The sequence below is a fragment of the Pan troglodytes genome, chromosome 10, assembly GCF_028858775.2.
Source record: "Pan troglodytes isolate AG18354 chromosome 10, NHGRI_mPanTro3-v2.0_pri, whole genome shotgun sequence".
NCBI classification, from domain to species: Eukaryota; Metazoa; Chordata; class Mammalia; order Primates; family Hominidae; genus Pan; species Pan troglodytes.
The window spans coordinates 118838599-118863234 of record NC_072408.2 but is presented as its reverse complement, the minus strand read 5'-3'; the positions used below and the strand labels follow the sequence as shown (position 1 = coordinate 118863234).

General features: G+C 44.0%; 3 protein-coding genes across 12 annotated transcripts in view; 2 read left to right on the top strand and 1 right to left on the bottom strand.

The window, feature by feature from the left end:
• NAA25 (N-alpha-acetyltransferase 25, NatB auxiliary subunit) overlaps positions 1 to 4112 on the top strand; it is an 82577-nt gene extending 78465 nt beyond the window's left edge. For all 7 annotated transcript variants that reach the window (XM_509384.8, XM_063784982.1, XM_063784984.1 and 4 more), the window contains one exon: positions 1312 to 4112. In XM_509384.8, the coding sequence (XP_509384.2) occupies positions 1312 to 1434 (123 nt within the window). In that variant the 3' untranslated portion in view covers positions 1435 to 4112. The remainder of the gene's footprint in view (positions 1 to 1311) is intronic.
• Positions 4113 to 7945: 3833 nt separating this feature from the next.
• On the bottom strand, positions 7946 to 17780 carry ERP29 (endoplasmic reticulum protein 29). 2 transcript variants are annotated; one of them, XM_001139225.5, is made up of 3 exons: positions 17377 to 17780; positions 11052 to 11190; positions 7946 to 8786 (listed from the first exon to the last, which is right to left on the bottom strand). In XM_001139225.5, the coding sequence occupies exons 1-3, from the start codon at positions 17518 to 17520 to the stop codon at positions 8284 to 8286; spliced, it is 786 nt and encodes a 261-aa protein (XP_001139225.2). In that variant the 5' UTR covers positions 17521 to 17780; the 3' UTR covers positions 7946 to 8283. The 2 variants fall into 2 exon arrangements, with proteins under 2 accessions (XP_001139225.2, XP_003313997.1); XM_003313949.5 differs by lacking the exon at positions 11052 to 11190 and having other exon boundaries at positions 17377 to 17607.
• The window catches only part of TMEM116 (transmembrane protein 116), a 192515-nt gene continuing 185619 nt past the window's right edge, over positions 17741 to 24636 (top strand). Inside the window, exon 1 of one of the 3 annotated variants that reach the window (XM_063785006.1) lies at positions 17741 to 17986. The gene's annotated coding sequence lies outside the window, so the exon portion shown is untranslated. The remainder of the gene's footprint in view (positions 17987 to 24636) is intronic. The other 2 variants (XM_063785010.1, XM_063785009.1) reach the window with 2 other exon arrangements.

The window sequence follows — 24636 nt, the reverse complement described above, 5'->3', positions numbered from 1 at the left end:
AAAAAAAAAAAAAAATTTTTTTAAATTCAGTTTTATATTCAAGAGATCTGTTCAAGCTAATGCCTGTGGATCAACCTTGTTCATTAAACAGCTGCAGAATATAAATGCACCACTGCTGTTGGACATTTTAGGTTGTTTCTTTATATTTGCTTTTACATATGTTACCAAGTGAAATGTATTTGTGCACACCTTTCTATGCACATTTGTATTTCTAAGGAAAATTAGGTCTGAAGTACTAGTATTGTTGGGTCAGAAAGTATGTTCCCTGTTTCTTCTACAGTTCTGGGCTCTGCAGCAGTCAACTTCATGTAAACCTAATCAGTCTTCAGCCAACCTCCTTTCTCTGTGAGAACTCACCCCTTCCCTTTTGTTTTTTGTGATCTCTACTACAGCAAACATTTGCCAGCAAATAATAACTCATATTGAAGAATATATAGTTGGTCTCTTGAACTCAGGGGCTTTGTCAATATGGAGGAGACTTGTTAATATTGTAACTGGAAATGATGGAGTTGGTAAAGTTGAGGCCATTATTAAAAGTGGCTATGATGATGTACAAATTAGTAATAAATTTCTACTTTTTTCTGATGAAAACAATCAGAAATCTCAAAATTTCCACTTTGCACAGGTTATAACAAAATAGTAGGGATTTTATGTCCAAACTAGTCATAATTTTCTGTTTTTATTGATTAAAAAGTAGTGATCAGAAATCTCAGTTTTTCTTCTTTTTTTTTTTTTTTTTTTTTTTTTTTTTTTTGAGACAGCTTTACTCTGTCACCCAGGCTGGTGTGTGGTGGCACGATCTCAGCTCACTACTACCTCTACCTCTCGAGTTCAAGCAATTCTCGTGCCTCAGCTTCCCAAGTAGCTGGGATTACAGGTGTGTGACACCAGGCCTGGCTAAGTTTTGTATTTTTAGTAGAGATGGGGTTTCACCATGTTGACCAGGCTGGTTTCAAACTCCTGGGCTCAAGTGATCCACCTGCCTGGGCATCCCAAAGTGTTGGAATTACAGGCGTGAGCCACCGTGCCTGGCCCAGTTTTTCTACCTTATATAACTTACAACAAAGGGTACTTGAAAGAGTAATGATGCTAAAGCAATAGGGTTTCCATGAAGAATCACATGGAAAAATACCCATTCGTGATGACCTTTTGCCTTCTTTGCATTTTATGCAATTGAAAATGACCCACTGTGTTCTGATGGAGCTTGCAATGAGACCAAAGGTAATGGCAGCTTTAACTTTTATCTGAGAACTAGAATCTGGGGGGATGGTTTTTAAACAAGACTAATTATTCTTGTCTCCTCCTTTATAGGAAGAGAGAAAATTTTCAAAGACTGTGCAAGGGAAGGTGCAGAGCAGTTATCTGCACTCACTTCTGGAAATGGGGGAGCTGCTGAAAAAAAGACTTGAGACCACAAAGAAACTAAAAATTTAAGGAAGTATCTATCACGGGCACTGATGACTCTGCAACAGAATATGACACCATCTTCCCAGGCAAAAGCAACATCTGCTTGACCATGATTTTAATCCAGAACTTCCTCATAAAATGCATGAAGGACTTTGATCGTGAATTTTTTTATGTGTTAAATATATACAACTGATTAAATTATTGTATATAAACCAGAAGCGGGACCCTCATCTGGGTTTGACCACTTTTTATACATGTTCATATGCATATGGCAGCAACAAGAGAACCCTACTTTTCTTCTTCCCATCACCAGAAACATCTTTTCAGGGGAGCGGGGGGTCTATAAAAACAGCAATAGAAATTAAGCATAAAGCATCAACCTCATAGCAACTGAATAGCCCTTCCATTATAAATAACATTGAGAGTTTTTGGTCTGGTCCTTGAGCCACAAGAAGTGGAGGGGAGACCATGCCTGGGAACAGACCCCCTTTTCACAGCAGTAAGTTTGTTTTGAGGATTTCTCAGCTACTTGGCTCCCACAGAACCCAAGGCAGGTACACAAAGGACCTTAGATGAGATCTGGCATATGCACCCGTAATAGAAGGGCACCACTTGGATGACCACAGGCACTTAGTTTTTGGCTAGTTTTTGTCTGATAGTTAAGACATCCCCATCCTAGCTTCTGTGAGAGTTAAAAATCTCAGGTAAGAAGGCAAGGAAGGCTCTGTTAATTTATAGCTGTTTAGAGGGGAAAGCAGTGCAGACCACTTATTAAGCCCGCTGAGGACTAGCTTTCTGTCTTTCATACATTTGGGAAAGATAGAAATGACTGTTTCAAAGAAGAGAGGTGCACATAATTTATGCAGGCAAGTATGATACTTATTGCATTGGTTTTGTGAGTCGTATATATATATATATATACACACACACACACATATATATGACTTGAAAATTAAGATTTAATACTTTAATGTTTTAAGTGGGGGGTTTGGGAAGGAAGGAATGTAATATTATGGATTTAGCCTTAGGCTTTAAGTTTTAGGCTGGCAAAAGAAATGTTATTCAGTGGGTTTGAGGTTTGGACTACTTTCTTCAAACTTAGAGAATTATAACAGGATGGTGTTTACTTTGTTCACCTGGATGTCCCCAAGACTCTAGCTTCTTCTATCAGTGGTTGGTCTGATAGAAGAGGTAAAAATTGCTCTTGAAAATGTCCTACAATTTATGCAGTTTCTTTGATAATATTTTTCTGTTTAAATCCCTGCTTCTGTTTTTGGTCTGTTACCTAAATATAGTTCAAGTTTAATTCTGTAAGAGCAAAGAAATGAATTTGATGAGGAAATTAAGCATCCAATGGAGGATTGGTCTTGAAGACCTTAAAGGTGCTTTCCAACCTGCACTGCTCCAGTGAAATGTGGTACTTTTTTCTTTTAAAAGCAACCAAGAGAGCTGGGAATATCTGTGTACGCAAAGTAATTGCATTTTGTCCCTTCATTTTGACTTTCTTAGATTCATAATTTGATACAGTGCTTAAACTTCCAAGGAAATTTTAAACAATTACTACATTACCTGTTCAAAATAAGGCTTGTTGGAAATCCTAGTCCATCAACTAATTTCAAAAATTTATTTTTGATATGAGTAGCAACAGCTGGTCATATACCCTATCCCAAAAGAAAGAACTGTCTTGAACAAGATGAATGGAAAATTGTGGTTAATTCTGAATTTCATGTAATGACAACATATTCTTTCATAAAACTATGGCCTGTTTAAGATGGAACTTTGCGTGTGTCTGCTGGGGAGGGTGGGGTACATGTGTATGGCGTGTGTTCTTGAAATGATGTCTCTCTGAATATCCAAAAAAGTACTGTACTGTAGAAATGCTCTTTGAAAAAGTCTATCGACTGACCATGATCAATCTAGCATATGTATGTTCAGTGGGCTGGCCTTGGTCCTCAGGGACAGTGTGTGACTCTAGTGGTCTTCCTAACCAGTCTCTTGCCTAAAGATACTGGCTTTAATGACAAATGTTATGTTGAGGTTATGCTTCCTTTGTTATTTGCTGATTTTCCTACTAAATGTAGCATTTCAATTAGATCCAGCTTTCACATTTTGAGATAATTGTATAAAGAATGAAATTATGCAGAAATGGCCAATATCTCTTATCAATCTGTTCTTTTGGAAACCCTCATGCACTATAAATTGTGTACAGTTAAAAATATATATATATATATATATTCTTACATGAGTAAAAAGCACCCTCTCCCAGCAATCGTATGCCATTGGTATTTGAAGAGAATTCCCAAATAACCCATTGCTGCTGCTGCTGTTTTTGATTTGTATGGGTTTTTTTGTTTTGTTTGTTTTTGTGTGGTAAACTGATATTTAAAAAAGGAAAGGAGAAAAATCACGACTACTGTTTACAGACTGAAAAATTATTGCTTTTTATACTACTGAGATCCTAAGTTAAGACTCTCCAAAGCAAACATTTGGTTTAAATCATTTATCTGATGTAGATAAAAGGTAGAGAAACTTGTAGTGTTCTCCACATAATGGAAAATGTACAAATGCCTAGTTGTGTTGCCCATCAATTTTGTATATTTTCATAATTTTAATTGTTGAAAATTGCATTATATTTTGCAATCACTATGTTCAATCTGGATTTGTCTTTCATTTTAACTTTTAATATAAAAAGGGGTTTCAATGTATCTACAGGCTTGTTATTGAAACTTCCTACTTATTTGATGTGATTTATTAATATGGGAAGTATATATTCTTCCTTAAGTAAGTGAAGCATAGCAAATCTACTTTAAACTGGATGGGTTAATTTACATAAACATTTTCATTTTAAGTTGGCATTTCTGCCTGGTTCCTTTTTGTTCAGATTCTTAGAAGCCACAACCTTCTGAATGGTGTAATTCATCTCAGTTGTGAATTTAGGGCTATATCCCAACATATTTTTAATATTTGAGAATTTAGAATTTTTATTTGAAGTCAGCTAGTCCTTTTGACTCAAAAGTTAGTACCTTCTATACTTGCAGTTATTAATTCAACATATATGTATTGAACACTTAAATTAGCATATAGCAGATTCCACTTTAGGCTCTGGTGAGACCCTGTGTCCTAGTTAGTAAGTGAGTAACATATATCCTAGTTAGTGGCTGTGAGGTGGGGAAGAGGCAATAAAAATATTAGTTTGTAATTACATCCTGCTTAATAATGTAAATCACAGTATGTGAATTGAGTGTGTCTAGAGGGTCACTTCAGAATGGGTCACAGGAGGACCTCCTAAGTGGTGACCTCTGATCTGAATGATGAACTGTCAGGAAAAAAGTAACACACATGCAAATGCCCCAAGGCAGGAAACTGCTGAGCCGGTTCCAGGAAGTGAAAAAATGTTCAAGTGGCTGGGACTTAATGAAAGGGGTAGGATTGAGATAGAAAGTTGAGTAGGGATGAGAGCCATCAGGACTTTGTAGTCCGGGGAAGGAATGAGATTTTATTCTAAATTTAGTGGGAAGTTACCAGAGGATTTCAGGCAGGCTGATGACATGATTTATCCAAGGGTACTCGAACCCACAAGCTGGGATTCGGAACTTATTCAGGTACATTGACAACACAGTGGAAGTAGGAACTTTTTCTCTTTTTTACTTTCTGTCCTGTGATATTGTCTTGTATGAGCCCCAAAGAGTCAGTTTTTGCCTGTTTCTTCAGTTATGAATTAACTCCATCCCAAGGTTTTTCTTTTATTTTTTTTGAGACGGAGTCTCGCTCTGTCGCCAGGCTGGAGTGCAGTGGCACGATCTTGGTTCACCAGTCTCCGCCTCCTGGGTTCAACTTATTCTCCTGCCTCAGCCTCCCGAGTAGCTGGGATTACAGGCGTGTGGCACCACACCCAGCTAATTTTTGTATTTTTAGTAGAGACGGGGTTTCACCATGTTGGCCAGGATGGTCTCGAACTCCTGACCTCGTGATCTGCCCACCTCGGCCTCCCAAGGTTTTTCTTTAGCAAAAGATAGGTACTTGGATATACCTCACTGCCATTCTTAATTTTCTCGAGAGATGGGCTCAGGTTTATGCTTTTTTATGTGCCCTGTTTTTTTAGATGCTGTTCCTGTCTTGGTGCAGACATGTATTTTACAGTATGACTGGAGGGTAAGCTACCATGAACCAAATGCTTATACAAATTATTTGTGGGGTTCCTAAGGCAGTTTATGCTTCAGGAGTGCAGAGCTTTTCTGCAACCTCCAGCTTCCATATAGCCCAGTTAATTTAGGCCTCAGATACTTTTTTTTTTTTTGAGATAGTCTCACTCTTGTCCCCCAGGCTGGAGTGCAATGGCGCGATCCTGGCTCACTGCAACCTCCGCCTCCCGAGTTCCAGTGATTCTCCTGCCTCAGCCTCCTGAGTAGCTGGGATTACAGGCATCTGCCACCACGGCCGGCTAATTTTTGTATTTTTAGTAGAGACGGGGTTTCACCATGTTGGCCAGGCTGGTCTCAAACTCCTGACCTCAAGTGATATGCCCGCCTTGGCCTCCCAAAGTGTGGGATCACAGGCATGAGCCACCGCACCCGCCCAGATACTGGACTATTTTACAAATGAGAAAAGTAGTTGTTGCAGGTAAGACTACTGTTTAATATTAAAATTATCGAACTCTCCTGCAAACGATTCAAACTCCCTTAAGCATTGAGGAAATGAGCTAAAATCCAGATCCCCCTCACCATCTCCCTCACCTTCTTAAGTCTTGTTGGCCGTGTTCATATTCCCAGATTAGTTCCCTATGTATAATCTCTGCTAATATATTCCAACTCCAACATTTTTTGTGGTGCCAATTACCAAGAACTATTTGTAAATTACCCTTCGCACCATTTGAGATAACTTGCAAGTTCCTTAAACACAATTCATGTTGGATCCAGTGTCTGCTTTGCTTCAGGTTATCAGGAAATTCCCTTAAAATTGAAATACTTAACAAGGTGCAGCGGCATGCACCTGTACTCCCCAGCTACTCAGGAGGCTGAGGCGGGAGGATCGCTTTAGCCCAGGAATTCAAGTCTAGCCTGCGCAACAAAGCAAGATGCCCATCTCTTAAAAAAATAACTATAAATATTTGATTGATTCTGGGAATCCAGTCCATAGTCTTCATTAGAATCTGAATAGCAGCACTTGAGCCACAATATTAGTAAATTCTAAGAGGTAAAGGAATCCATTTGACTTGGGTCAGGGAAGACTGTATTTTATGTGACATATGCAAATCACTTAAGACTCTAGAAAGAGGGCTCACCTTTAATGAAAACAACTATTGGGTAACAAAGGGCCTCTGACATATGATAATGTAGTTCCGCCCAATAGCTCAGGTTTCTTCAACTCAAGGCCCTGGGGTTGTAAATAACCATATCCAGCCAGAACCCATCCAGTGCCGTGCCCATGGAGGTACTGTCACCTTCCTGCTTCTTACAATTGAAAATCAAGATTAGTCTTCATTCAGGGACTCTGGATGCATTTAATATTAAAGTCCTTTCCCTACCTGCCATTTGTTGTCTCATTCTAATTTCCATAAAACAGTGAATACTTTGCTCTTTGGAAGTGATCCCGTTTACACGGAACACACTAGAACAGCCAAAGCAAATTTACCAGTTAGAAGTATCCAAAAAGATCTTCCAGAAGTTTCAGTGAGAACTGAAGTAAAAATGTAGAAATTATTATAGTAAATATTATATTCTTTCATTATATGTAGAGTACATAAGCTGTCAGCAGGTGGATGTTTAGGTTTAAACACTTTTTACCTACTTGGTTTGAATTGTTAGCCTAAGCTACCACAATTTTTTGTCCCATCCAATTCAACATATGGAATTTCCTCTATTTTTTGTTTCCAGGACCTAAATATATACCAACCTGGATAAAATGGAGGAAAATAATTCAAGGTCTTATTTGCCAACTCCATTCTTTGTGTGGGTGCAATTAGATATATTTCAGGAGCTGTGGTCTCATGACATTTTCAAATGGTTAAATATGAAAGTAGAGCTGTCATGAAGCTCACTTTTGCAGATAACTGCTTCTGAGTCTGAAGAAAAGATGTGAATGTTGGCACAAGTGCTCTTTATTCTGCTTTCTAGAAGTTAGTATTTATTTAGTGATAGTGATTTAGATGGAAAATATTTTTTAATTTTCAAATCGGACTATATCATTTAGCTGTGTAAATCCAAGTCACAGAATATATCAGTAAAACTAAGAATTTGCTATGTGTACCTCACAAAGCATGGAAAATAATTACACCATGGTCCATCAATGTTGGTTCAATATATTCATCAATACTGCTATTGAGTTTTAAGGACTGGAAAATAGACAAACTTTACCATTGACAGTCAATCCATGTCAGTCTGAATATCACTGGAAAATAACAAAGGTATGCCAGTTTCCACAGTGTTATGAGGATAGTTTGTTACCCTGGGAAAGTGGAGTCTATACCAGCTTAGATTCAAAGAGGAAAGCAGGTCATAGACGAAAGTATAATTTGAAAAGACAACAGAATGGCTTCAGGTCCACTTAACCAAAACACTGAAACTTTAATTGAATGAGAATTACACCTGTCAAAGACCTGGGCAGTACACTCCTCTCTCCTCTCTATAGCACTCATTCCTTCTGAGGTGTCATTTCACCAGCCACCTGAGTAAGTGCTCCAGCTATCCCCAGACCAGCTAGAGACATCCCAAGCATGGTCATGTCAGCATCAATGTCCAGGCATACTCACGGCTCAGAATCGTGGGTTAGTACCACTTTTCCCACTACCCCCTTATATTCCACAAGGGACTCACAGCCAGCAGGTTAACTCTCCCCTCCCTACCCCCACCAAACCCTGGAAAATCACAGACAGCCTTTTTACAGCTCCTCTTTCTCGGCCCCCTTCTTCTGGAAGGCAGTCAGGATGTTTAAGCTCTTCTGGAGCTCCTCCTTCTTCCCGTCACTCATCTTGTTCTTCTCAATCAGCCTGGCGATCCGTGTCATCTCTGATGCTGGGAAGTCCTCCCCTTGGTCTAAGATCTTCCCCATGATCTTCAGGTATTGCTCGGCCCACTTCTTCTGAGTCTCCTTCACACTTGAGAGGTTATCTTGCCCCTGCTTCAAGAGGGCCTGGCGGGCCTCCACACCAGAGGCCCTGATGAACTCCCCGGCCAGGGCGTCGTATACAGGCAGGCAACCAGGCATACCTAGGTAGACCCCTTGCCCCTTCAGCCAGCGCTGGATGGCTCCAACCTTAACTGCCCCAGTGTATGGGACTGGGTTCTCAAAGTCCCCATCCCGGAAGAGGTAGAAGACTGGGTAGCTCTCTTTGTCCAGCTTGTATTTCTCACTCAGCTCCATGTTCAGCTTGTCACCATAATCTGTGAGCAGAAACCAGACACAAAAAGCAAGACCATAAGGAACTCAGGGCAGAAAATTGCTATGGGACCTAGCTGAACTGAGGGAAAGAAGAATTTTCTTGGCCGTGTCATGGTTCAAAGTGAGGAGCAACCATACAGACCTGTGTTTGAATTCCTCCTCTGCCACTTCCTAGCCATGCAGCACTAGGCAAATCATTTAAACTCTCTGAACTGTTCTTCATCTGAAAAAATGGAGATTCTTCTGAATATTTATTATATGCCCACTATGTGTCAGATGCTGTTCTAGGTGCTGGGGGTCTGGCTGTGATTAAGAGTATTAAGCTCGGCCGGGTGCGGTGGCTCATGCCTGTAATCCCAGCACTTTGGGAGGCCGAGGCGGGCAGATCACGAGGTCAGGAGTTCAAGACCAGCCTGGCCAACATAGTGAAACCGCCGTCTCTGCTAAAAATACAAAAAAATTAGCAGGGCATGGTGGCGCGTGCCTGTAGTCCCAGCTACTCGAGAGGCTGAGGCAGAAGAATCGCTTGAACCCAGGAGGTGGAGGTTGCAGTGATCCGAGATCCCACCACCGCATTCCAGCTTGGGCAACAGAGTGAGACTTTGTCTCAAAAAAAAAAAAAAAAAAAAAAAAAAAAAAAAAAAAGACTATTAAGCTCATATTCTTCTAAGGGAGAGAAGAGACATAACAAACACATAAACACAGGTGATGAATGCCACAGGGAAAACAAAACAGCGCGATGTGACAAAGTGGGTAAGAAAGCCCACTTCAGGTGGTCATGGCAGGCCTCCCTGTGAAGGTGACATCAGCTAAAGGACCTGAATGTCCTGGAGCAAGCTACGTGAAGATTTGGGAAGAGTGTCTCAGGCAGAAAGGACTGCAAGTGCAAAAGCTCTGAGGCAGGGCTAAGCTCAGGAAATTTCAGGATTACAAAGACCAGTCTGGCTGGAGCTGGGTGAGAAAGGGGAGCATGTGGTAGGGAAGGAACACAGTCCCTGCCACATGGGGGCTGTTGGGAGGACTGGATGAGGGAATATGTGCGTGATACTTGGTAGGGTTATATGCTTAATATGTGGTAGCTGCTGTTAGTATCTGCAACATCCTTCCTAACGAGCAGTAGCAGCCCCAAGGACTGATGCTGTGACAACTGGTTTCTTACACTTTACCGAGAAACGGCTAAGACCAACTACTAGTAGTGGTAGTACTGGATGCCTAGGGTTCCAAACCTAGTTCTGCCACTTAACAATTCCACAATCTTGAGCAAGTTACTCTAAGCATCCATTTCTTCATTTGAAAAAGTGGAGGTAATAGTACCACATGGGACTTCCTTCACAGAGCTCTTGCAAAGATGAAACACATGTAAAACACTCAGCACAGTGGCCTGGCACACAGTAAACATCTGATAAATATTAACTATTATTATTATTCTAATAAAAGCACCAAGGGAGTTACCTGAAGTTGAGTCAAATCTGACTGACTGTCCTGGAGAGGTGTGCCAGCTATCTCTACCCAGGACCAGACGCTCTACTAAGTTCCCAGCTTACTATGGAATGGAGGCATCCAAGCTGGGAGGGAAGTGAAATAAGTAAGCCCCTGCCTGGGACTAAACACTTAGGTGGAGCTCTGGATGAGCCACTCTATCACCCACAGTCCTTTAATCTTTGAGCTTCAGTTTTTTTTTTCCTGAAGTATAACATGGAGATAATACATATTGCTTCTCAGGCAGAGTTCAAGTGAAGATTTAAAATGCAATGGGGGTGCAGATCTTTACCCTGTCAGCCACTAAATGCTGGTGACTATTAAAGCTGTCGCTGTGGTTGAGAGGTGCCCTTGGATTAGTGGTGGCATCAGTGCATTTGAGCTAACGCCAAAACCCAACAGTTTTGGTACAGAAACTGAAATGAAGACAGAAGAACTGACTATGCTGTCCCCTAGGGGACATAGCACCCCCTCTGCCCAGTGTTCCCTGCAAGGAGAGCTCAAAGTTCTCACAGTTTAATGTCAGAGAGGGGTGGAATGTGAAGGAAGAGGGGTTCCCTTCCCTTCAGGCACCTGTACAGCTGAGCTGAGATTCCATGGTCCCAGAATCTGCTCAGGTTAAGCCTACTGTGGGCAGCAGATTCCTTTAGAGGCCATGAACCTGTTTACTTACAATCCTTGAGAGTGGCTCAGAAGGAAAGATGCTGGGTATTCCTGTTCCAAGTAGGGAAACGATTTCTAGCTTCCTCCCTCTCTGCCCCCCCCAGCCGTCCTGGACTTGTCCATACCTGAGATCCCCACCTCTGCCACCAAGAGATCATCGCTGGAAGCCGAGTTTTCAGCAAGACGCTTGAACTCATCCTGCTTCTCACCGTAGGGGTACTGGGTGTCGAACTTCACCAAGACGAACTTGCTTTTGGGAATGACCTGAGGGCGTATAGAGCTGAGCAAGTGGGTGTTCCAGGGACTTTTGGGGCTAACTCCCCTTCCCAAGGGGCCCCTGTTTAAGAAATAGAGTGGAAACAAGCCCACAAGGGAGGCAAGCTCTCACAAACTAATATTTATTCATTCACCCACTGACTCATTTAACAATTTAGTGAGTGCCAGCAACATGCATGGCACCCCATTAGTACCTGTTCACACTAATCAAAGATATACACAACCCTGTCCAGAATAAACAAGGCTGCAGACATACTAAGGCCTTCTCCTTCAGGGTTCCTTTCAGTTAGGTGAAGGAGACCCTCTGCATACTACATCAGCCCCTGTCATGCTCATCATCCCAGGAGGCCTTTCTCAGTAAACCCTGAACAAGAAATCTGACAAAAATAAACAAAACTACCTACAAAGGAGTTGGCATCATGGAGGACGCTTTGGCTAGATAGGCCAGAGTTTGAACCCAGCAATTTCAGGGCAGATAAGCTAGTGAGAGGCCAGGCTTGGGACAATGTCTTCTCCCTAGACTACACTTCCCTCTGGCTAGATCTCTGGGTTTTAAACTGTCAGGGCCAAGACTTTTAATTGCAGTAAAATTCACATAATATTTGCCATTGTAACCATTTAAAAGTGTACATTCTGCATGATTCAGTGCATTAAGAATGTGCAACCATAGAGGTTACTATCTAGTGCCAGAACATTTTCATCATCCCAAAAGGAAACCCTATACTCATTACGCAGTCACTCCCCAGTCTTCCTCCTCCCAGCCCCAGCAACCACTAATCTATTTTCTGTCTCTATAGATTTGTCTATTCTGATGGAAATGTACAATATGTGCCCTTTTGTGTCTGGCTTTTTTCACTTAGCATGTTTTCAAGGTTTGTCCATGTTGTACCATGTATTGGTACACTGTTACTTTTTATGGCCAAATAAATATTACACTGTACGATAGACCACATTTTTGTTTATTCACTCATCAGCTGAATGTTTGGGTTGTTTCCACCTTTTGGCTACTGTCAATAGTGCTGCTATGAACATTCACATAACACGTTTTGTTTGAACACCTGTATTCCACTCTTTTGGGTATATATACAAGTGGAACTGTGGCGGTCATATGCTAAGTCTACATTTAACTTACTGAAGAAGCCAAGGACTTCTTTTGATGGTTTCTCCCAATGCACAAGTTTTATCTAACAAGCCACCTTAGGGTAACACTGCCTTCCTCACTTCCATCAACTTTTTGTTTTCCTAATCTAAGTGATCCCTATCAAGTTTTTTCATCACAGGCAATCACTGTAAATAATCATGTCAAGGCTGAGCATGGTGGCTCACACCTGTAATCTCAACACTTTGCGGGGCTGAAGTGGGAGGATCACGTGAGGCTAGAAGTTCAAGACCAGCCTGGGCAACATAGCTGGCTTAAAAAAAAAAAAATTAGCTAGTCATGGTGGCACACACCTGTATTCCCAGCTAAACTACTCAGAAGGCTGAGGTGGAAAATCACTTGTGCCTAGGAGTTAGAAGTTACAGTGAGCTATGATTGCACCACTGCAATCCAACCTGTGTAACAGAGTGAGACCCCATCTCTCTCTCTCTCTCTCTAAAAAGAAAAAAAAATTATGTCAAGCTGACATAATTCTGGCTGAAGGCAAAGATACAATGTTCTGGGCTGGGCACAGTGGTTCATGCCTGTAATCCCAGCACTCTGGGAGGCTGAGATGGGTGGATCACCTGAGGTCAGGAGTTGAAGACCAGCCTGGCCAACGTGGTGAAACCCTATCTCTACTAAAAATACAAAAATTAGCTGGGCGTTGTGGTGGGCGCCTGTAATCCCATCTACTCGGGAGGCTGAGGCAGGAGAATTGCTTGAACCTGGGAGGCGGAGGTTGCAGTGAGCCGAGATCGCGCCACTGCACTCCAGCCTGGGCGAAAAGAATGAAACTCCATCTCAAAAAAAAAAAAAAAAAGAAAAAAAAAAGATACAATGTTCTTGTTAGTCTTTGTCCTTTACAGTGTACTGATGTCCTCTTGGTTTTTAAAAATATTTAACACTGTTTAGGGACACAAAGGAGGGAGGAGAAGACAACAGAACAAGTCATCTTTAAATGCCAAAAAGCCTGAGCTCTGGGGGCCTAAAAGCAGGAAAGACTTAAAATACAAATGAGATCACATCCCTCTGGCCCAACTGGCCTTATTTCACTTCAGCACATGAAACTTATTCCCACTCAAGAGCTTTTTCATTTGCTCTCTGCTGGCTGGAATGTCCTTTCCCCAGTTCTTTTCATGGTTATTTCTTTATCATTCAAGGCTCAGTTCAAATGTCCCCTGCTACTGGGGACTCCTCCAATCAGACCATCTAATATGGCTTCATTTTCATCATACCCTGCTATCATTACCCTGCTGTATTTTCTTCAGTGCATTACTCACTCTCTGAAATCCTTATTTGCTTGTTTTCCATCCTTTCCACTAGAATACATTTATGAGAATAAGGACCTTGTCTGACCTGTTTTCTGCTGTATCCCTAGTGCCCAACAGTGCCTGGAATGTGGCAGATGTTCTGAAAATATCTGATGAATGAACAATACTCTGACAGGCTTTGTAGCAGATGCTACATGTTGGGGAAGGGGAGAATGTTTAAAAAGCAAAACGGGATACCTACTTTCAAGGGCCTGCACTTGTATTATGGAATAATATTAATAATTATACAGTGGTCTAACATTAAAATAGAATTCAGAGATCTCCACCTTCTACTTTCACCATTCTTAGTTTCAAGGGTAAGGCAGAATGGTTTTGAATGGCAAACATTTGCATAAAGAATTTTCTCTTGTTATCTTAGTCTGTTATTTATTTTTTTTTTTTTAGGCAGAGTCTCCCTCTGTTGCCCGGGCTGGAGTGCAGTGGTGCCATCTCAGCTCTCTGCAGCTCCGCCTCCCGTGTTCACGCCATTCTCCTGCCTCAGCCTCCCAAGTAGCTGGGACTACAGGTGCCCGCCACCATGTCCGGCTAATTTTTTTGTATTTTTAGTAGAGACAGGGTTTCACCGTGTTAGCCAGGATGACCTCGATCTCCTGAACTTGTGATCCACCCGCCTCGGCCTCCCGAAGTGGTCTGTTATCTCTTAATGATAGCTTTAGAAGTCTATTTTCCTCATCTACTTCCTACCAGCCCTTGGTGTCCAATGGGCTAGTGGGAATCAGCTCTACCATTACCTATAATCAGGCAACTCACTTCTTTAAAGTATAGATAAGTTCATTATTCATTCATTCGTTCATTGAGTAAAAAGTTACTAAAGGCCTATCATGTGCCAGGCACCATACTAAGTGAACACAGCAGGGAACAAAATGGCATCTCTTAGCTCATGAAGCTAACATTCTAGTGATGGTGAAGGGAAAGAAACAACAACAAAAAAGATACTGGAAATCACTGAAAGGCAAAGCATGGAACAAGGCTGCCAGACAGAACACCAGTACATTTCCTTTTGGTTCAGTGGTGATGGAAGAGAAGATTTGAAGAGACTGGAGAAAACGTTTGTTCATTCACACAACAAAATAGTTATTGTGCACCTTCTATGAGACAGGTAATCTGTTATGCAGCGCAGACGATCAGGAACAAAATAGACAAGGAGCTTCTTCATGAGCACATAATATTCCAGTGAGAGAGAAAGATGGCAAAATAGATTTTTAAAAAATCAGTGATGAGTGCTGTATGGAGAAATAAAACAGATTAATGTGACTGGCACTTTAGACTGGGGGGAAGATAAATCAAGGAAGAACTTTAAGGAGGAAACACTTAACCTAAGCCCGAATGATGAGAAGTAACTAACTAGCCTTTCAAAGTTTGGGCAGAGAATATTCCAGTCACAAGGAACAACTAGTGCAACATATCCTAAGGCAGTAAAGAGCAAGGAATATTCAAAAGACAGGAGGAGAATGGTTGGGAGATGAGAGGGAAGCCAGGAGTCAGGTCATATAGAACTTAGGCTACTGTGTGGAGTCTCAAGAGTGGAAGCAGGGAGACCAGAGAAGAGGCTATTGTAATGTTGACCTAGACTAGGGTGGTAATAGTAGAAAACACTGTTAGCTTTATGGCGCAAAGTTTCCCTTTGGGTCACACTTGTTCTGTGATATTATCTGATTCCCATGGAGCAGGGTGGGGTAGGGGTGTCATTTTGCCAGTAAAGGCCCCCAAAGCATAGGGTGCTGTAGGGTGTGTCTGAGCATGCCTGACAACCAATCAGCCACACCTACACCTTTTTTTTTTTTTTTTTTTTTTTTTGAGACAGAGTTTTGCTCTTGTTGCCCAGGCTGGAGTGTCATGGCATGATGACGGCTTACTGCAACCTCCACCTCCCAGGTTCAAGCAATTCTCCTGCCTCAGCCTCCCGAGTAGCTGGGATTACAGGCACCCGCCACCACGCCCAGCTAATTTTTGTATTTTTAGTAGAGACAGGGTTTCACCATGTTGGCCAGGCTGGTCTCCAACTCCTGACCTCAGGTGATCTACCCGCCTCAGCCTCCCAAAGTGCCGGGATTACAAGCATGAGCCACCGCACCCAGCCCACACTTTTTTTTTTTTTTTTTTTTTTTGAGACGGAGTATTTGCTCTGTCACCCAGGCTGGAGTGCAGTGGCGTGATCTTGGCTCACCGCAACCTCCGCCTCCTGGGTTCAAGCAATTCTCCTGTCTAAGCCTCCTGAGGAGCAGGGACTACAGGTGTCCGCCACCACGCCCAGCTAATTTTTGTATTTTTAGTAGGGACGGGGTTTCACCTTGTTGGTCAGGCTGGTCTTAAACTCCTGACCTCAGGTGATCTACCCGCCTCGGCCTCCCAAAGTGCTGGGATTACAGGCGTGAGCCACTAAGCCCGGCCTACACTTTAAAATTCTTGAAACTTTGCCTTGAATGAGCTGCAAGTGCCAAATCCACGACAGGGAACGCTTGAAAATAGGAGACTTCAACCACTGGAGACAACTACTTCTTGGTTTCACTTCCCCACAATGAGTACAAAACCTGAAAATGAAATGACTGGCTCTCTCGCAACACTAAGCTTGCCCATTTCCTAGAGGAAGTTAAAAGCTGCTCGTGGGTGAAGACAGGTGCAAGAGGAGGGGACTGGGACTGCGGTGTTGCATTCAGCCACCATTTCCAACCGTCCATTTACCCAGGCCAGGATCCCTAATTCTGCAAAAATGGAAGGGGGGAAAGGCGGAGGTAGTGGCAAATTCTTCCATGCCTTGACCCAATTTTACTGATTTTGTTGCCAACCCCAAGATGTTTCCTACAACAGCTATCCCCAACCTTTTTGGCACCAAGGACTGGTTTCATGGAAGACAACTTTTCCACGGGGGTGGGGAGTGGGGGGGGGCTGGGTGGTTTCGACATGAACCTGTTTCGCCTCAGATCATCAGGCATTAGATTCTGATAAGAAGCACACAACCTGGATCCCTCACATGCGTAGTTCACAATAAAGGTCGTGCTCCTATGAGAATGTAATGCCGCAGCTGATGTAACAGGAGGTGGAGCTCAGGCTGTAGTGCTCGCTCGCCTGCCGCTCACCTCCTGCTGTGCGGCCCGGTTTCTAACAGGCCACCGACGGGCCTGGTGGTTGGGGACCCCTGCTTTACAGGGTGGCTGAACTGAAGCTTATTCTTCACGCTTGCACTATTCAAGATGTATGATATCTGATCATTGTTTGCACACTGCAAAGCAGGCTGCAATCCAACCCTGGGAAGAGGGGCGCGGACACGCAGGCTAACGCGCCTGCATTTCCCCCCGCCAACCCCTCCCAGCTTCCACAGCCGGGAGCCCGGTGGCGTCGACCTCGCACCGCCCTCCGGTTCTCCCACTTGGGACTCGAGGGTTGGATCTCGCCAGGCACCGCCCTCTCCCCACAGGTGAAGGGAAGGGGCACCCAGTTCCCTCGGCTGCATCTTTGCAAGGGAGGATGCAAGTATAAATGCTGCAAAAGCAAGGGTGCGCCGGGGCCCTGAAGCGTGCATGCCCGGTGGTCATAACATTCCTCCGCTCAGAGTCCACTAGGCCTGTAGGACGCCGGGAAGCTCTGGGACCGTTGCTACAGACCACCTCCCGTCAGCTCCCGGAATCCAGCGTCTCCCCACGGGCGCGCGCTCTTCCGGGCGCCCCGGCGGCACCTGCGCGCGACGTCCCCCGCCCCGGTTACCTTGTAGAAAGTGACCGTATCCAGGGGAAGGGCGCCCTTGGTGTGCAGGCCGCTGCCGCCATGCGGAGCGGAGAGGAGCAGGAAGCCCAGGAGAAGGGGAAGCAGCGGGGAGAGAGACGCGGCGCGGGGCACAGCTGCAGCCATATCGCCGGGTTCCGGCAGAGGGAGGTAGGTAAGCGGTAGTGGAGAACGCCCCGAGTCAGCGGTCACGTGACTGGGGGGGGGCGGACTCACGCGCGCTCACGTGGACACCCCAGGAGGCTCCCATCTGTCTAGGGTGAGAGGGTGGGGCCACGTGAGGGGCGGGGCGAGGGCGGGGAAGCTGCTGCGCACGCGTACTCGGCGAAGCTCGCGTAGGGCCTGGGTAAAAGGGCGGGGCCACGTTGCGGGCGGGAAAATGGGCTCCTGCGCGCGCGCACTCGCCGAGTCTCCCGGCGGGTCCGCCCAGTTCCGTTCCTGCTCCGCTTGAGGAGAAGCGCCAAGTGCGCATGGGGACGCTATAGCAATTCGTTTGCTGTCCTTCCTCTCCTTCGAAGATGACAAGGCCTACCATCGTTTCTTCCTGCCTTTGGGCCGTCAGGCAGTTGGTTGGGACCCGCTCCAACCCTCGGTCAGTCTGTTAGTCAAGTTCAGCCGTTATTCTCAGTCAGGCTCCGTCACCGCCCTGACCCAGGCGGGCAGTGGCTCCGCGGCTTCCCTGAGCTTCTTGGCCAGGCTTGGCGGTCAGTGTGGCAGGCAGGGCCCTCTTAGGCCTGATCTGAGGTGAGCGCCTCCCCTGGGAGACGCCAGGCTCCTGGGATCCGCCCAGCCAAGGCCCACCCTCCAGGAACCCCAGACGCAATTCTAATCATTCTGTTCCGCAGGTAGTCACTCGGTCCCTGGCTTGTGCCAGACTCTGGCTTCGCCTGCGGGGCTACGGAATAAGCAGAAACAAGACCGTTCTGTGCTGAAGGCACGCACTTTGTTGGGGCAGGAGGCGGCATAGGAATAATGATCTAAACAGTGCAGTGTAATTGCTGTAAAATATTATTCCGGCTGGGCGCGTTGACTCACGTCTGTAATCCCAGCACTTTGGGAGGCCGAGGCAGGTGGATTACCTGAGGTCAGGAGTTCGAGACCAGCCTGGCCAACATGGTGAAACCCCGTCTCTACTAAAAATACAAAAATCAGGCGAGTGTGGTGGCGCGTGCCTGTAATCCCAGCTACTCAAGAGGCTGAGGCAGGAGAATTGCATGAACCCAGGAGGCGGAAGTTGGGGTGAGCCGAGATTTCGCCATTGCACTTCAGCCTAGGTGACAGAGCGAGACTCAGTCTCAAAAAAGAAAAAAAAAAGACCGTATTTTCTTATTGTAAAGAGACAGAGATTCAGCCATCCCTGCTCAGGAGCATCAGAGGAAGTTGTAGACAGGAGGTGACTTTTGAGCGGGACCTTGAAATAAGAGGGGGCGTGCATGAGGCAAAGAGAAACAGGGCATTTCTAACAATGGGAAAATTATGCACAGGCATGTTGGGGAACTGGTTGAGATGAATCTGTGTAAAGGCGAACTGGCGCAGCAGCTGCTGCCGCTCTTTTTTATTTTGATTGATTATTACTGAGCTTCCATGGGGCGGATTCGAAAGGGTCTCACCAAGCTAAAGGGTTTGGAGTCACCAGAAGTTTTAACTAGGAGAGTGAGGTTAGATTTGTGTGTAGAAACAGCACCCAGGTCAGCCTGGGCAACGTAATGAAACCTCGTCTCTACAATAAGTAGAAAAATTAGCCATGTGTGGTAGTGCATGCCTGTGGTCCCAGGTACTTGGGAGGCTGAGGCAGCAGGATCACTTGGACCTGAGGGGTCGAGGCTGCAGTCAGCCCTGATTGCTGCCACTGCACTCCAGTCTGGGCAACAGAGAAGACTGTCTCAAAACAAAAACAACATTACTCAGGAATGAAGGAAATGGATTGGAATTGAGAAGACGGGACTAAAGCCAATTAATGGGGTATGGCAATAGTCTAGTTGGAAGAGGTTAAGGTCATGCAGTAGGACATAATAGGGCTGAAGAAGTATGGATGGAATTGACAAACTTTTAAAGGGTAGAATTCACAAGATTTGATGAACAAATGCATGTAAGAGAACATATACAATGCATTGTAAGGGACTTAACTGCTATAATTAACCATTGTATGTATCCAAAATGTATGTGTATAAATAGTCAACAGTGATAACAGGATCCAATCATGGACAACCAGTTTGATTGGATATAAATTTTGAAAGAAAGTGTGTGTGTGTTTGTGTGTGTGAATGTGTCTGGGGAAGTTAAGAAAAATTTTGAGTTTGCCCTATTGATGGCAGCCAGCTGCAGCAGGGAGGCGTGACTGGGGCTGCACACTCCATGGAGCCTGTGGGAGCCCCGCCCCTTCTGAGTTGAGGCAGGAGCCCCTGGTGCCATTGTGGCTGCCCTCCCAGGTGCAGGACCTGGGCATCTCTGCAACCTGCACCCTTGGGGGACCAGCAAGACACCCTACTGCAATCCCTGCAGGCTCAGGAGTGTCTGCTCCCACCGCCTGGACTCTCTCTACTCCCGGGGCCTGCTCCAATCTCAGAGCGGGCTTGGGGCCAAGCATGGCAATGGGAGGCAGATTGATTCCAGGGTAGAAGTGGGTGAGTCCCCAGTAAGACCCCACCTTCAGGTCAGGGAGGGCCTGAAGACAGGGGTCCAGGCTGCCAGTCCTGCAGACTGGAGTAGGGACTCGTGGTGCATCTTCTGGCCTGCCCATGGACCAATCGGCATGTACTTCCTCCCCTCGGAGGTCCATAAAAACCCTGAGCTCAGCCAGAGTAGGGCAGAGGACTGCCAGAGGACCAAGAGGGCAGAGACCTATGGGTCAACAAGCCTAAGAGAGGAGCTACCCTCTCTGCTGATAGTTGGAGATGATGGAACAGCCAGTTGCAGAAAGGACCTACCCTCCCTGCTGACAGCTGCAGAGACAACCTGCGGGCAGAGAAGAGCCACCCTCTCCAGGGCCTCCTCTCTTCTGAGAGCTGCAGACATCAGGACGATCAGTTGCAGAGAGGAGCCATCCTCTCCAGGGCCTCCTCTCTACTGAGAACTGAATACCTGATGGACGACCTGCCTACAGAGAGGAACTACCCACTGGAGGTCTCCTCTGAGCTGTTGTAACACTCAATAAAGCTCATCTTTGTCTTGTTCACCCTTCATTGTCCACGTACCTCATTCTTTTCCTGGATGCAGGACAAGAACTTGGGCAAAGGCACTGTGGCCACAGAGGTTTCCGGCCAGAAAATGGACACCCCAAAGACCTCGTAACACTATGAGCTACAAGACAAGTGATAGAAATTAGAAGAAGGGAAAACTATGAACTGAGGTGGTGAAACAAGGCTTTATGTAATTGGTGGAAATAGAGTTAAGCCTTGGAAGGAGGAACATTTTAGATAGAGAACAAGTGGAAAAGGAGCAGATACGGGAATGAACATGATGCTTTGGGAGAATGACTGGCTTGGTTGGAGGGAGTTCTCCAAACAGGAGATAGTAAAACAGTTTTAAGCCCAGATAGGAGGGAGTCTTGAAGTCAAACTAAGAATTTTCTGTTCTGTAGTCTATATGGAGCTATTAAGAGTTTTAAAATTTCTTTATAAAACATTTAAACTTCTAAAATTATTCACTTCTCAGTATAAATAACTTCGGTTATACCTAGTTAGTAGAATTGATCAGCAGTGACTTTCTAGTCATGGTTAGTTTAGAAGTAGGTTTTTTTTTTTTTTTTTTTTTTGAGACAGAGTCACTTGGTCACTCAGGCTGGAGTTCAGAGGCCTGATCTCAGCTCACTGCAACCTCCACCTCCTGGGTTCAAGTGATTTTCCTACCTCAGCCTCCTGAGTAGCTGGGATTACAGACGTCTGCCACCACACCTGGCTAATTTTTTTTTTTTTTTTTTTTTTTTTTTGTATTTTTAGTAGAGATGGGGTTTCACCATCTTGGCCAGGCTCATCTTGAACTCCTGACCTCAAATGATCCACCTGCCTTGGCCTCCCAAAGTGCTGGGATTACCGGCGTGACCCACTGCACCCAGCCTTTTTTTTTTTTAAGTAAACCCATGCTGATTTAGCAGTTACTTTTTTTTTTCTAATTGTTTGCAAACACATCTTTTGGACAATTCATTCTAGAATCTTATTTGGGATCAATACTAAGATCCTTGACATATGGTTTGGTTTGCAGATTTCACATCTTTTTGCCTTTAATTTAGTTATTACCAGGTTTCTAGCAAGTTTCCCATTTTTACATGAACTCTCAAATTTTTCTCAAATGGTTTATTGGGTTAACTGGCAAGTTTTATCAAAATTCTGGAGTGTAATTTGTTCAGGCCAGGAGTGGTGGATTTATTTAGAGTAGTCAGGTGCTCTCTTACAATCTTTATCTTCAGTTCCTTCTTACAATGTTTGTTTTATACTTTATATTGTGAGTATTATCCTTTTTAGTCAGACAGAAACGTCCATTAATCATTACACCATGAATTCTAGCACTGGGCATTTCCTTCCTTGCTTTTGTTCCAAACTTCATTTTATTGGCAGTAATTTTACTAAGATACAATTCAAAAGCACTTCATAATTGGTAACTGTTATTACTAGAAATCTTTTTTTTTTTTTTTTTTTGAGATGGAGTTTCACTCTTGTTGCCCAGGCTGGAGTGCAATAGTGCGATCTTGGCTCACTGCAACCTCCGCCTCCTGGGTTCAAGCAATTCTCCTGCCTCAGCCTCCTGAATAGCTGGCATTACAGGCACCCACCACCATGCCTGGCTATGTATTTATTTGTATTTAGTAGAGAGAGGATTTCACCATGTTGGTCAGGCTGGTCTCAAATTCCTGACCTCAGGTGATCCACCCACCTTGGCCTCCCAAAGTGCTGGGATTACAGGCATACTCCACTGTGCCTGGCCCTAGAAATCTTTAAATGTTATTTTTAGAAAACTTTTTGGTTAAATAAAAATATTTTACAAAGGCAAGTGTCTTTCTTGACTTTGAGTAACTTGCTCATGATAGCAATTTTATGAATATGTGTTAACTTGAATTGATATGGAATATATAGTAGCCCAATAAGTTAAGAACTGGGATAGGTTTGAACTTGCTAAGGAGGTTTTTTTTTTTTTTTTTTTTTTTTTTTTTTTTGAGGTGGAGTCTTGCTCTGTCATCCAGGCTGGAGTGCGGTGGCATGATCTTGGCTCACTACAACTTCCGCCTCCCGTGTTCAAGCAATTCTCTGTCTCAGCCTCCCGAGTAGCTGGGATTACAGGCGCCCGCCACCATACCCAGCTAATTTTTGTATTTTTAGTAGAGGCGGGGTTTCACCATCTTGGCCAGGCTGGTCTCCAACTCCTGACCTTGTGATCCACACGCCTAGGCCTCCGAAAGTGTTGGGATTACAGGTGTGAGCCACCGCGCCCAGCCCTTTTTTTCTTTTTAACACAGGGTTTCACTCTGTCGCTCAGGCTGGAGCGTGAGTGCAGTGATGCAAACACAGCTCACTGCAGCCTGGACCTCAGCCTCAAGAGATCCTCCTGCCGCAGCCTGCTGAGTAGCTGGGACCACAGGCATGCAAGGAGCTTTTTGCTAAAAAGAGAAAAAGGAAAACTGAAAATAAATATCACCTACTTCATCATTTGAGCTTGGACTAGCCCTTTTAGAAAAGGAAGATGGCAAGATTATGTTTCCAAAGATACTTCAAAGGGACAAAGTGCTGAATATACAGCAAGCAGGGGATTAATTTTGATAGAAAAACTGAAAAGTAAATTCCCAAATGTTGGTAGATGGTATAGATGTTTTAGAAGAGAACGCCAAAGAGAAAAGTTATTCATCATTGATTATCCTAACAAGAGCAGCAGACTAATTTGGCATGGCTGTTCTCTGAGCAACATGAGATTTGTTCTTGACTGAAACAACAGTCCTTTGTCTAAAAGCATTTTCTTATTACTTGGTGAAACTGTCAGTAGTCTCCTCACCTTTATTAGGTAAGATGTATGAGTAGAGGCCTTAAAATACTTCCTAAGACGTTATGCTGGGGATTTCTGATCTAGAAATTTCCTGGTATTTTTATTTATTTACCTAACAATTTAAGCAAAGTGATTAGAACTTAACCTCTATTTAACAATGTCTGGTCTTCCGCTATAGACTATAATCTTTTTGTTTGGTTGGTTTGGTTTCTGTTTTGTTTTATTTTTATTTATTTATTTATTTTGAGATGGAGTCTCGCTCTGTCATCCAGGCTGGAGTGCAGTGTCATGATCTCGGCTCATTGCAACCTCCGCATCCTGGGTTCAAGTGATTCTCATGCATCAGCCTCCCGAGTAGCTGGGATTACAGGCGCATGCCACCCCGCCTAGCTTATATTTGTATTTTTAGTAGAGAAAGATTTTGCCATGTTGGCCAGGCTGGTCTCAAATTCCTGACCTCAAGTGATCCACCTGACTTGGCCTCCCAAAGTGCTGGGATTACAGGCGTGGGCCAGCACACTGGCCGTGTTTTATTTTGTTTTAGAAATGGTGTTTTGCTATGCTGCCCAGGTTGGAGTGCAATGGCTATTCACAGGAACAGTCATAGCACACTGCAGCCTCAAACTCCTGGCCTCAAGAGACCCTTCTGCCTCCACCTCCCAAGTAGCCAGGACCACAGGTGCATGACATTGCATCTGGCTGTTTTTTGTTTTGTTTTGTTTTGGACTGTAATTTTAACCTGATATGAATAAATTAGTCATGTATTTAAATTACTCTAGCAACGCAAGTGATTTAATTTGTTATCAATAAGGATTTGTAGACTATATGAAATTATGGCTAGATGAAAGATAAATTACATAAATGAATGGTCTTTCTTCTGCTCTCTTTTTTCCTCCAGTCTGTCCAAATTTTATCAGTTCTTCCAAATCCTCTTTGAATGCTACTCTGTGTAGGTATATTCTTGCTGTGCGCAGATCATTTGAATTTTTGGTATTCAGGCCATTTTTCCTACTATATTATAAGCTGTCAGAAGGCTGGGTCTATATCTTATTTCTTTTTATATCTTCCATAACACACTGCTTTGCACAAAGTTGATATTTAAGCATCAGTGTATTAATGAATAATGTAATTTATGACAAACATTAATAACCACCTCAGCTTTTCACTAGTATTACTAAAACTTTATTAACTGAGTGAATATGCAATCTCTCTTTTCCATCACAGGCTTCTGTCTCTAAACAAGGGCAAATTTTAGGGAGACCTCCTTTCTAT

Coding starts and splice junctions, on each gene's coding strand:
- ERP29 (XM_001139225.5), bottom strand. CDS start 17,520: ATGGCTGCAGCTGTGCCCCGCGCCGCGTCTCTCTCCCCGCTGCTTCCC. Junction 11,191..17,376: donor ATACGGTCACTTTCTACAAG/GTAACCGGGGCG, acceptor ATACGCCCTCAG/GTCATTCCCAAAAGCAAGTT. Junction 8,787..11,051: donor GGCAGAGGTGGGGATCTCAG/GTATGGACAAGT, acceptor TTCTGCTCACAG/ATTATGGTGACAAGCTGAAC.